The sequence below is a fragment of the Bos grunniens genome, chromosome 10 (genome assembly GCF_055505025.1).
Source record: "Bos grunniens cultivar Pamir isolate PY7600 chromosome 10, Bosgru_T2T1.0, whole genome shotgun sequence".
In the NCBI taxonomy this organism is placed as follows: Eukaryota; Metazoa; Chordata; class Mammalia; order Artiodactyla; family Bovidae; genus Bos; species Bos grunniens.
The window spans coordinates 99,995,576-100,007,844 of record NC_141174.1 but is presented as its reverse complement, the minus strand read 5'-3'; the positions used below and the strand labels follow the sequence as shown (position 1 = coordinate 100,007,844).

The following is a 12,269-nucleotide window of genomic DNA, read 5'->3' as shown; positions in this document are numbered from 1 at the left end:
TCTATGAAGACCTACAAGAACTTCTAGAACTAACATCCAAAAAAGATGTCCTTTACATTACAAGGGACTGGAACGCAAAAGGAGTAAGTCAAGAGATATCTGGAGTAACAGGCAAATTTGGCCTTGGAGTATGAAACAAAACAAGCCGAAGGTTAACAGAGTTTTTCCAAGAGAATGCACTGGTCGTAGCAAACACCCTCTTCCAACAACACAACAGAAGACTCTACACATGGACATCACCAGATGGTCAATACCAAAATCAGATTGATTATATTCTTTGCAGCCAAAGATGGAGAAGCTCTATACAGTCAGCAAAAACAAGACTGGGAGCTGACTGTGACTCAGACCATGAACTCCTTATTGCCAAATTCAGACTTAAATTGAAGAAAGTAGGGAAAACCACTAGACCATTCAGTTATGACCTAAATCAAATCCCTTATGATTATACAGTGGAAGTGACAGATAGAGTCAAGGGATTAGATCTGATAGAGTGCCTGAAGAACTATGGATGGAGGTTTGTGACGTTATACAGGAGGCAGGGATCAAGACCATCCCCAAGAAAAAGAAATGAAAAAAGGCAAAACGGTGTCTGAGGAGGCCTTACAAATAGCTGGGAAAAGAAGAGAAACTAAGGGCAAAGGAGAAAAGAAAAGATATACCCATCTGAATGCAGAGTTCCAAAGAATAGCAAGGAGAGATAAGAAAGCCTTCCTCAGCGATCAAAGCAAAGAAATAGAGGAAAACGATAGACTGGGAAAGACTAGAGATCTCTTCAAGAAAATTAGAGATACCAAGGAAACATTTCATGCAAAGATGGGCACAATAAAGGACAGAAATGTTATGGACCTAACAGAAGCAGAAGATATTAAGAAGAGGTAGCAAGAATATACAGAAGAACTATACAAAAAAGATCTTCATGACCCAGATAACCATGATGGTGTGATCACTCACCTAGAGCCAGACCTCCTGGAATGCGAAGTCAAGTGGGCTTTAGGAAGCATCACTATGAACAGAGCTAGTGGAGGTGACGGAAATCCCATTGAGCTATTTCAAATCCTGAAAGATAATGCTGTGAAAGTGCTGCACTCAATATGCCAGCAAATTTGGAAAACTCAGCCGTGGCCACAGGACTGGAAAAGGTCAATTTTCATTCCAACCCCAAAGAAAGGCAATGCCAAAGAATGTTCAAACTACCGCACAACTGCACTCATCTCACACGCTAGCATAGTAATTCTCAAAATTCTTCAAGCCAGGCTTCCACAGTATGTGACCTGTGAACTTCCAGATTTCAAGCTGGATTTAGAAAAGGCATAGGAACCACAGATCAAAGTGCCAACATCTGCTGGATCATCGAAAAAGCAAGAGAGTTCCAGAAAAGCATCTACTTCTGCTTTATTGACTATGCCAAAGCCTTTGACTGTGTGGATCACAACAAGCTGTGTAAAATTCTTGAAGAGATTGGAATACCAGATCACTTGACCTGCCTCCTGAGAAATCTGTATGCAGGTAAAGAAGCAACAGTTAGAACCGGACATGGAAAAACAGACTGGTTCCAAATAGGAAAAGGAGTACGTCAAGGCTGTATGTTGTCACTCTGCTTATTTAACTTCTATGCAGAGTACATCATGCAAAATGCTGGGCTGGATGAAGCACAAGCTGGAATCAAGACTGCTGGGAGAAATATCAATAACCTCAGATACACAGATGATACCATCCTTATGGCAGAAAGCAAAGAAGAATTAAAGAACCTCTTGATGAAAGTGAAAGAGGAGAGTGAAAAAGTTGGCTTAAACCTCCACATTCAGAAAACCAAGATCGTGGAATTTGGTCCAATCACTTCATGGGAAATATATGCGGAAATAATGGAAACAGTGACAGATTTTATTTTGGGGAGCTCCAAAATCACTGCAGATGGTGACTGCAGCTGTGAAATTAAAAGACACTTGCTCCTTTGAAGAAAAGCTATGACCAACCTAGACAGCATATTAAAAAGCAGAGATATTACTTTGCCTAGTCAGCCTAGTCAAAGCTATGGTTTTTCCAGTAGTCATGTGTGGATGCGAGAGTTGGACTATAAAGAAAGCTGAGCACTGAAGTATTGATTCTTTTGAACTGTGGTGTTGGAGAAGACTCATGAGAGTCCCTTGGACTTCAAAGAGATCCAACCAGTCCATCCTAAAGGAAATCAGTCCTGAATATTCATTGAAAGGACTGATGCTGAAGCTGAAACTCCAAAATTTGATGACCTAATAGGAAGAAGTGACTCATTGGAAAAGACCCTGATCCTGGGAAATATTGAAGGCGGGAGGAAAAGGGGATGACAGAAGATAAGATGGTTGGATGGCATCACCGACTCAATGGACATGAGTTTCAGTAAGTTCCAGGAGTTGGTGAATGGACAGGGAAGCCTGGCATGCTGCAGTCCATGGGGGTACAGAGTCGGACACAACTGAGGAGCTGAACTGAACTGAACTGATAGATCAAATGTTTTAGTTCATGCTCTCTTCCCAGTGAACTGTATGGCCTGCTATATCTTCCTCATTGGTTCCCTTGGCCCCATCGAAGAGTCATCTGACCCCAGATGTCAGAATATCCCTGAAATTGAGGCATTTTGGTTTGTCAGTGTTTGTATGAGTTTGTTTCCTAACTGTTAGTGGTGGCGGGATGAATATATGCCCTAAGTAATGAACCATACAGAAGCAGAGGACATAAACCATGATCGGGAAAGAGGTGGGGTGATAAAACTAGAATGTTAGATTGCGGTCACATTGTGGCAAGTTTTAAGTAGAAGAGTAAGTATGTGTGGGCTTTGTACTATGATGGAGCAGGGATTAGAAAGTATTTCAGGAGAGCAGATCTACCATGTCACCCACAGGACAGATGGGAGCGGTACTGAGCATGACAGCCAGGAGCAAGTGAAACAGCTGTTGCTACATTTCTTGGGTGAGGTGACATGGTGGGTGCCCCTATGCATGTCCCTAGTGGCTAGTGTAGTCTCCTACACTCAGAGGACTCAAGAATGTTTCCTATAGTTGGTTTGCAATGGTTTTCTGGAACACAGTAGGTAGATTATGATTCTGACCCATTGTTCTTATTTCTTGAAAAAATCCGTGTCACCTAGATGTCTGTGATTAGACATGAAGAAAAATTAGCATATTATAATTTCCAAGTTTCCCTGTGTTTTGAAAGAATGTCATCTTAGGTAAATTTTGCATAAACACTAAAGTCAATGTGTGTCCGAGGAAACCAGAATTGAAAGAGACACGTGTACCCCAATGTTCATTGCACCTCTGTTTACAATAGCCAGGACATGGAAGCAACCTAGATGTCCATCGGCAGACGAATGTTTAAGAAAGCTGTGGTACATATACACAATGGAATATTACTCAGCTATTAAAAAGAATGCATTTGAATCAGCTTTAATGAGGTGCATGAAACTGGAGCCTATTATACAGAGCGAAGTAAGTCAGAAAGAAAAACACCAATACAGTATATTAATGCATATATATGGTATTTAGAAAGATGGTAACAATGATCCTATATGCAAGACAGCAAGAGACACAAATGTAAAGAACAGACTTTTGGACTCTGTGGGAGAAGGCGAGGGTGGGATGATTTGAGAGAATAGCATTGAAACATGTATATTATCATATGTGAAACAGATCGCCAGTCCAGGTTCTATGCATGAGATAGGGTGCTCAGGGCTGGTGCGCTGGGATGACCCTGAGGGATGTGATGGGGAGGGAGGTGGGAGTGGGGTTCAGCATGGGGAACACATGTACCCCTTTGGCTGATTCATGTCAATGTATGGCAAAAACCACCACAATATTGTAAAGTAATTAGCCTCCAATTTAAATAAATTAAAAAAAATAAAGTCAATGTGTGTGTGGGTATGTTTGTAGAAATGCTTTCTTGTAGACATAACTTTTGAACATATTTTCCTGGGATAGATTTTTGGTCCACGTGGCAGTGCCCTCTTGGGTTTCAAATCTGATTCTGAGGTTACCTACGATCTCAGTGTTGGGGTGCCCTTTCAGACCTACAGAGGCAGCCCCCAGGCTTCTGCCCTATGCCACTGCCCCATTTACTCCCCAGACCTGCCTTCCATCATTTTCCGGGCGGGTGAACCCTGACCCTGAAGGCATTAGGGACATTCACTGAGACTTGTTTTTTCCCTTTGTTCCTAGTTATGGTTCCAAAGTAAGTTTTCTTGTTGTCCTTAGGAAAATATCTGTGATGTTTTAGATTGATTCAGGGAAGCTCCAAGTGGGCCCCTTCAACTTTACACCCGCTAGCGGTCTAATCAGTATTTGCTGCTACTTTTGTAGTGAAATGTTTAAGAACTTAGTTTTTGTAAGTCCATCCGCCCTTTCTTTTGATTGTTATAATGGAAAACATTGCTTTCAGTGATCAGAAGTAAAAATGTTGATGGCAAATTTAAAAGACATTATGATCCTTCATATCTTTTTTTCTTGGCAAAGCAATTTAATTAGGAAATAGCCCTGCCCTCTAACATCTGACAATTACCATAAAATTATATCCTGTTTGGTTGGCAACAAAATCAGCTTGTTCGAATTTGTAGCAAAATTTTGAGCTTTTAAATTACTGTAAAAAAGACAGTCATATTTTAAGCAAGAAAGATGAGGTTTTTAAAAAATCAGAAATGCAAAGAACCTCTTTTAAAATGCAATCTCGTTTTCAAAAGTACGATTTCAGTGGGGCTGAGAGTGGGAACCTACTAAATCTTGGGGAGGGTGTCTTGTGCTGATCATACCAGATCTCAGCCTCTTGCTGTCTGTGCACGCACGTGTGTGTGTGTGTGTGTGTGTGTGTGCGCGCGCGCGCGCGCGCGCAGCCACAGGGCCCCGGGGGTGCTCGGGCTGCGGGCTTCTTCGCTGCCGGGAGCGGGGCGCGCGTACCCGGCGGGGCCGACCCGGGCCGTGTGCAAACGCGGGCAAGGCCGGCTCTTTGTGTGTCAGTGCGGCTCCGCGCCGCCGCGGGCACCATTTTCTGCTCCGCTCCGGACAGGCACATAAAAGGGAAGGCGGCTGCCGCCGGTCGCCGTCCTCTTTCCCTCAGATGCCCTCTGCTGCAGGTTTATTATTACAGTACGGGCCGCGCCGCCTCTCCCCGGGGCCCTGGCCAGCCGCCGGGCTGTGCAGCGCCCTGGCCGCCTTCACGCCTGGCGCGCCCCCAAACCGCCTCCTCCGCCTCCTTATTTGTCTGAAAAGCAACCGCACGTCGAGGCGGAGAAGCCCGCCAAGGGGGAGAGGCCGGGCCGGGTGTGTGCGCGCCGCGCTCCGGGGGCGGGGCCGGGGCGGCGCGCGGAGCCGCGGGCCCCTTTGTCCCCGGGCCCGGCAGGCGCAGGGGGGCGGCGCGGCGCTCGGGGTTCCCGGGTGCGGGGGGCCGGGGCGCGCGCGCGTTGGCCGCTCGCCGACCGGGCCCCGAGTCGCCGATTCCTGCCGAGTAAGCAGTCTGGCTCCGCCGCGGCCGCACAGTGGCAGCGAGGCTGGGGTGCTGGCGTGGCGCCAGCCCATCAGAATTAGCTCATTGTTCACTAGCACACTAGCAGCAGAGAGGGAGAGAGAGAGAAACTGACTCTTAGAGAAAGAGACACACACTCTTGGAGAGAGAGCGCGAGGCAGGGAGACCTTCCCCCTCCTTTTTCCAAGGCTGCACTTCTTGGAAGTGAAGCCGGTTTGGGTTTTGTTTCCCTTCCCCCTCCTCCCTCCTTTTCCTCCACCCCTTTTCCCTCCCCCCGCCCCCTCCCCCCACCCCCCCTTCCCCAGCTGTCTTTCTAGCATGATACCCTTTTTCATCCACATTTGTGTTTCAGGTGTAGAGAGGAGAGAGTGAACAGGGAACGGGGCTTTTGTCTGTAAGTATATGCCATTCCCATCCCCGGCCGGGAGCGCTGCTTTCTCTTTTGTGTCGATTTCTTGCCGTTGCTCTTTGCTGGACTCCAACCCTGCAGAGTTCATGCTTCTTCCCTCTAAATTTTAAAGAACGGAAGCCTGTACTTAGAGAAATTCTGGCATTTTGGTCCCGCTGCATTAAGGCTGGAATTTGACTTGGGTGTTTTTTTTTTCCTAATGCACAAGTTCAGAGGGAGAAATCTGTTGGGAAGGGGTGGGGTTTTTCGCTTGTTGGTGTGATTTTTGTTCTTCTTGCTAATAAAGCATTGTTAGGAACTGTTTTGTTTCTTTGCATTAAATGCACTTCGGTGCATGCACACCCCCCCCTCCCCTTTTATAAAGTGGATTTGTGTTCCTCCATCCTTAGTCTTTATTACTCTTTCAAAGCTGCTGCGCCTCCAAGGGTCTTTTCAGGCATTCGATCTTGCAACACTTTTCCCCTGCATTTTCTTATAAAGCAGCTGAACTTTGGGGGAGGGATGGCTTAAAAATAAGTGACTGCTTTTTGCTTGATGATGATAATAATCTGATTTGCATTTCTGTGTGTCTGTAATGCCATTATAGGAAAACTCGAAGAGCTTATAATACCCTGTTAGAGAACTTTGTTTCTCCATTCATCTTAATTTTTGTCATAACTTATGTTAACAAAAGAACTGTATTCTGACACAAAGGTTGAGAGGAAAATCACCGCAGCACGTATATTAATGTTTATTTGGTTTAGGGAGAAGGGCATAATGGTGTATATTCCTGACTTTTCCCCCTTAGTGTAGTGTTTTTTTTTTTTTTTTAAACACGGAAGGTTATGTAATGCAGTGCCATTTCCAAAAATATCCACTCTGAGGCATTACACTACACGGTGCAAGGCTGATTCGTATTCTGCTGTCTTGATTGCAAATATACTGCCAGTAGTATGTCTGGGAACAAAGAGCGGCCAGAAAACAATCTATTTTTATCACTTGATTCTACTTTTAAGTTATTAAGCCTTTTAAACTCCTGCAATTTAAAGATGAACCCAACACTAAGAATAGCCCAGGACTCTGCAAAGCCAGGTACCAGGGATTCCTTTGTCCCCTATTTAAGCCTGCAGACCGTTTGAAAAGCTCTTTCAGAAGCTCCAGTGGTTACAATAATTTGCATGTAACTGAGCTTAACCACAGAAAATGATTATTTGTCTGTAACCTCTAAACAAGCATTTCTCATTTGCTGACCTATGGTAAGGCAATTTGTCTACTGTATTTAAACATATTTTGCAGGTTGGTTGGTCTCCTTGGACTGAAGAGAGGGAGGGTACAAGGCCAAGACTGTTAAGGATTCTCAAAATGGTAAGAATTGGTCATCAGAGGAGATTCTCAATTGCTTCTTACCAGTCTTTATTCCATATAAATATCAACCACCCACCTTCATCTCCTCTGAACCCTTCATTGTTTCTACCCTATATGACCTTTCAGAGGTTCCTATCCAGCCTGGCAAGCTTCTGCAGTACAGCAATTTATATTAATTGGATGTGATGAATTAGGAATAAAATCTTTTGATTTTCAATCATTTTGAGTAGAAAACTGAAATTCCTTTCAGAAGTGAAAAATTTTTAACTTGAACAACAGAAACTGTTCTGTTCTTTAAGAAGAGTGATAAATTGTGACATGCGTGGAAGAGGTGGCAAGCAATGGGGCTCAAACAAAGCAATGGGTCTTTTAGTAGAGAGAGCCAGAACTTATCCCAAAAGTAGGAGTCTGTGTCCAGCTAATCCAACAGCTAGAGTATATGCTAAAGCGGTATATATGTAGAGCATGGACTTTTATGGTAATACACTCTATTGTCTCCCAAATACTGTTTTATTGTTGTCGTTGATTTATAACTTCATTTATGAGAGACATCTGCTCAGTTTTAGAAGATAAGCGTGTTATCCTCTAAATGAAGGTGTAACTATTTCTGACAAGCATTATGATTCACAGAGGAGGCAGCTTAGTGTTCGATGATGGATTAAAGAAATAGATGAAATACACATTAAAAACAGTTGAATACATGTATTACTCTTTTTTGAAAAATTTCCTCTATGGAAATGAACTGAAAAAAAGAACAGAAATGTCATGAAACTTTTTAGTTAAGTACAGCATGTCCTACTGCAGATGTTTATGCTCTTTAAAACACCTCTTTGCCACTTAAGAGTGTGTGGTTTCCAAATTTAGTTTTCGTTTTTTCTTTTAAACGAGGGAGGAATTTAATGAATCAAAATTGAATCCGATATACTTGATGTTTTCTTTGAGAGCAATCCAAGTATAAGCTTCCAAGGAGAAAAGTGAGTCAGAAGCAGTTAAATGAATTCTGTTTGAATTCTGTTAATAAGTAAGCTGTTTATTTTTTGTGTATGCCTCACTTATCATTTCAACAGGTGGGTGTCAAAGCATCAAATAAAATAGATTTTGCTTGGGCATAGGTTGATAATGACCAAATTAAGTAACTTAAGGTAGAAGGCAAAAGGGATAAACAGGAAATTAATCAGTAGGTTTTGTGCAAATGGTTCCTAAATGGATATTAAATTCCTGACTAGCCATTGTCATAGGGCTCTAGGATGGTAATAAAATAACCTACTGCAAAGTGTTTTTGTTTATTTCGTTACCTTTTACTGTGATTGGCCACGCCACCTTGTCCTGTAGCTCTTTATCCCAGAACCTTACCCTGGAATAAAGAGGGTGTGAAGAGTCATGTGTGTTTTAATGTCAGGTGACCAGTTTGGTTAAACATCAGTCTGACCACTGATTCTGCCAAAATTAGTCCTATAGATCAAGCTCAAAGAATAAATATCGTGTTTCCATAGCAGTGAGCGGAGTAAGTTTTGTGGAAGTAAAGCATGTGTGCCAAAGCCCAGAATGAAAGTTGGAACAGTTCGAGTGCAGAAGAGCAAATTCAAATTATTGTTACATGTTGTCAATTTCTTACAGTTGTCGTCTATTTATGGTGGCAGAATGAGAAATCAGTTTGTTGCTCTTGGAAGGATTTTTAGTCATGGAAAAATTCTCACAACTTTTTGGTGATCCTTTCATCAAGATGTCAGTCCCTTTTGGCACAAGCCCATTGCCTGAAATGAAACCACCGACAGTTATTGTCTGTGGGTGATTCCAAGTAACTTTCTAGCAATTTTCTTATTCCGGGAGGTCTGAGCTCTTCAAAGTCTTTTCACATACTAATGTAAAAAAAAATAAATTTTGATTGTCTTTTTTTTTTTTAACTGAAATTAGAGGTGTCTTATACCTCCTTTTCTCCTTTTTGGAAAAATGAAGTTATTTTCTTTCCTTGATTAAAACAGGAATTACTTTGCTGATCTTTAAGTCTTTACTTAAAGACTTATCTCTTATATGATAGAAACTAGCTCTGGGGAAGCAGTGCACTTAACACCTAGTCACCTTCAGAACATATATAAACTTTTATATATTTTCTGTGAGACATATCTTTCCATTTATATAGAAACATGGATTTCCATATTTCAAAACACTAAAAAGGGTCTAATTTCAGTGTTTTTGACCTGTTTAGTAAAGGGCTTATTCCAAATACAAATTTATAATCAACTCATTCCAGAGTAAGAAATTAACTAGTAGACTCTAGGATCCAAAACAGAATGGTTCAATATTTAGGCATTCGACATACCCTAAAATGATGTTTCACAATGATAACTTTTTGCATTATGAAAAAATACAACTGCGTTGTTAATCTATGAGGCGCTAATCACATTGTGTTCCATATACGGGACCCTTTGGGCACAACCCCAGGGGGCATTATTTACATAGGCTACAGTGCATCTGGGGTTGTGCATTTTAGGAGTACTGTTACAAGTTTTAATTTTGAGTGTGGTTTGCCTTTTCTTCATTTTCTAGAATGTTCTTTTTAATAACATCCCCCAGTTTTTTTGGTTTTCTAGTAAGCATAACTTTTTCTAGCACCCCACCCCCGACGTCTTTGCAATTAACAAGATATTGTGAGTCTGCAGAAATCCTCAGCATTTCTTTAATTTATATTTGGCTTTTTGTTAAATTTAATTTCTAAGATTATATTTAATATTGGTCCTTGGGATTTACTTAGTTGTTTTATTTTAAAGGCATTTGCTTTGGATACATCACTGAGAAGAAAATATTTCAAAAATAAGCAGATGGTCTTAGTGAATAGTTTGAAAAAATAAATTATTTCATTCAGTGTCAAAGTTAAGTCCTGATTTTCAACATGACTTCCCTTTGTGCTGTAAACTTACCTCCTGGTACGAATGTGCCATGGATTCACAGTGGCAAAAGCTTGGGCTCATTATGTTTTAACAGAGACCTAGGAATTGGAACAATTTTAGATTCTCTCTAAGTCTGATGCTGAGCTTTTCAAAATGATGAGTTGACTCCATTGTACTGCTCATAGAGCTTTGCTTTCTGTACAGTCTGTGAAGTGGCATTCATGAACTTACAAGGAGACTCTTTCAATAATCTCTCCAGTAACATAAGGTTTTCTTGTTTAAAGAAAAAGAGAAAGATTGCAAAGGGATGAGGTACTGTTGGTAGCTGTGCCGTTGGGTTTTGGAATGTAAATTTACAAGTTACTCAGTGATTTTTTGATTGTGGGGATGCTGAAAAGTACCTAGGAGAGTAATTTTAGATGGTACTGTCTTCTCTTTTACCAGTGCTTCTGGCTCATTGTGAGGGGAGAATTGGGAATTGTTTGGGGAATTAGGACAGTAGGGATGGTCTATCTGGGTTTAGCCCCAGTCCCTCTTCCTCTTGAGCTAAATAGATAGGTCAGGCAGAAGAAGGTATTTGAGCAGAAATCTTGGAATAAACAGGTATTTAAAATATCATTCTATTTTTTTATTTGTTCTGTTTTAAACTGATGCAATTCTTAAAACTGGCATGTAAATCAGATCATCATAAATACACTGAAAAAATTCTCTTTATTTTAAACCCTAAGATGAATGGTTTTCCCACGTCGTGCCGTGGTAAAGAATCTGCCTGCCAATGCAGGAGATGCAGGAGACACGGGTTCAATCCTTGGGTCAGGAAGATCCCCTGAAGTAGGAAATGGCAACCCACTCCAGTATTCTTGCCTGGAAAATTCCATGGATAGAGGAACCTGGCTGTCTAGAGTCCATGGGATTGCAAAGAGTCAGACATGACTGAGCACACACACAGTCTAAGATGAATACTTTAAAATAGGAAAATATACTTCTGAAATGTGAACACTTTACTAATCCAAATGAATAACCTCCAGATGATGAGTTTTATACATTGTGCTCACTTACACTAGACTGACCAGGAGCCTTAGAGTGAGGTACTGTGGCTTCCCTGCTCTTGCACATATGTTTTTAAATGCTGTTTTTGGCTGGTAAGTCTTTTAGGACCTTATCCTCACAACCAAAGTGAAATGGACGGTTGAGATAATTATCTGAATAATTATGCTTAACACAAAATAACTTGATTTTGTCTGATTCATCTTGCTTTATTCAAAATGTTGCTGGAGCAGTGTATGTTACTTCACATAGCAGCAATTCCTGTCACATGTTCATGTCAGAACATTTTTGGTTTTAAACTTTTTTTATTGCCTTTGGCTGTTGAATAGAATATTACAAGTGCGATTTCCAAAAGATCTTGAAAATAATATATTTAATCAATTAAAATGTTTATCTGTAAAAAAAAAAAAAAGAAAATTAGTTCACATTCAAATTTAAATAAAAACATCATCATCCAAGAAAAAACAAAAAACAAAACAAAAAAAATGTTGCTGGAGTGAGGCAGGAATGGAAGGGATTTGCCTGAATTATCTGAATAATTCCTTTGTTATATGGGAAAAAGACTAGCAATAAGGAAATCTTACCAGTGAATCCAATTTCAATATACCAGAAGAAAATGTAATGGATGTAGCTGGATTGTATCATCTTAGTTGATCAAGATATATTTTAAAAATTCTGGCTTTAAACCACTCCTTTGCTTTATATTGGAAAATTAACCATAAGTCTCATTCCACATCTATAGAAATTATGGTTCCTAAAAATCCTATTTCTTGGATCTAAATCTATCTGAAACGAGTATTTCTGGACATGTTTTGCACCTATGGACAGCTTCAAGAATCTCTCATCTCAGTAGTTTAAAAAACAGCAGTGATCCTGAAATTGATCTGTTAGTGCATGACAGTATTAGCAGCTCTAATGGTTTGGGATTTAAACATTAGCATGGCTCTCAACTAAATTCTAAATATCAATTCAGTTATTAGTAGCAATGACATGGTATTAACCTGGTGTAACACTAGATTATACTCTCCTGCATTATTTCTTAGTTGGATCACATGCATTTCTTTCACTGACCAGCTAGATTATAGACTTCCAGAAAG

At 40.9% G+C, this 12,269-nt stretch overlaps 1 protein-coding gene across 1 annotated transcript in view; it reads left to right on the top strand.

Annotated features, from left to right (window-relative positions):
* The first annotated feature begins 2,819 nt into the window (after window positions 1-2,819).
* The window catches only part of LOC147365492 (uncharacterized), a 35,762-nt gene continuing 26,312 nt past the window's right edge, over window positions 2,820-12,269 (top strand). Inside the window, exons 1-4 of the mRNA XM_086319066.1 lie at window positions 2,820-2,943; window positions 4,980-5,108; window positions 5,232-5,466; window positions 5,837-5,878. Coding sequence (XP_086175192.1) covers window positions 2,820-2,943; window positions 4,980-5,108; window positions 5,232-5,466; window positions 5,837-5,878 — 530 coding nt within the window. The remainder of the gene's footprint in view (window positions 2,944-4,979; window positions 5,109-5,231; window positions 5,467-5,836; window positions 5,879-12,269) is intronic.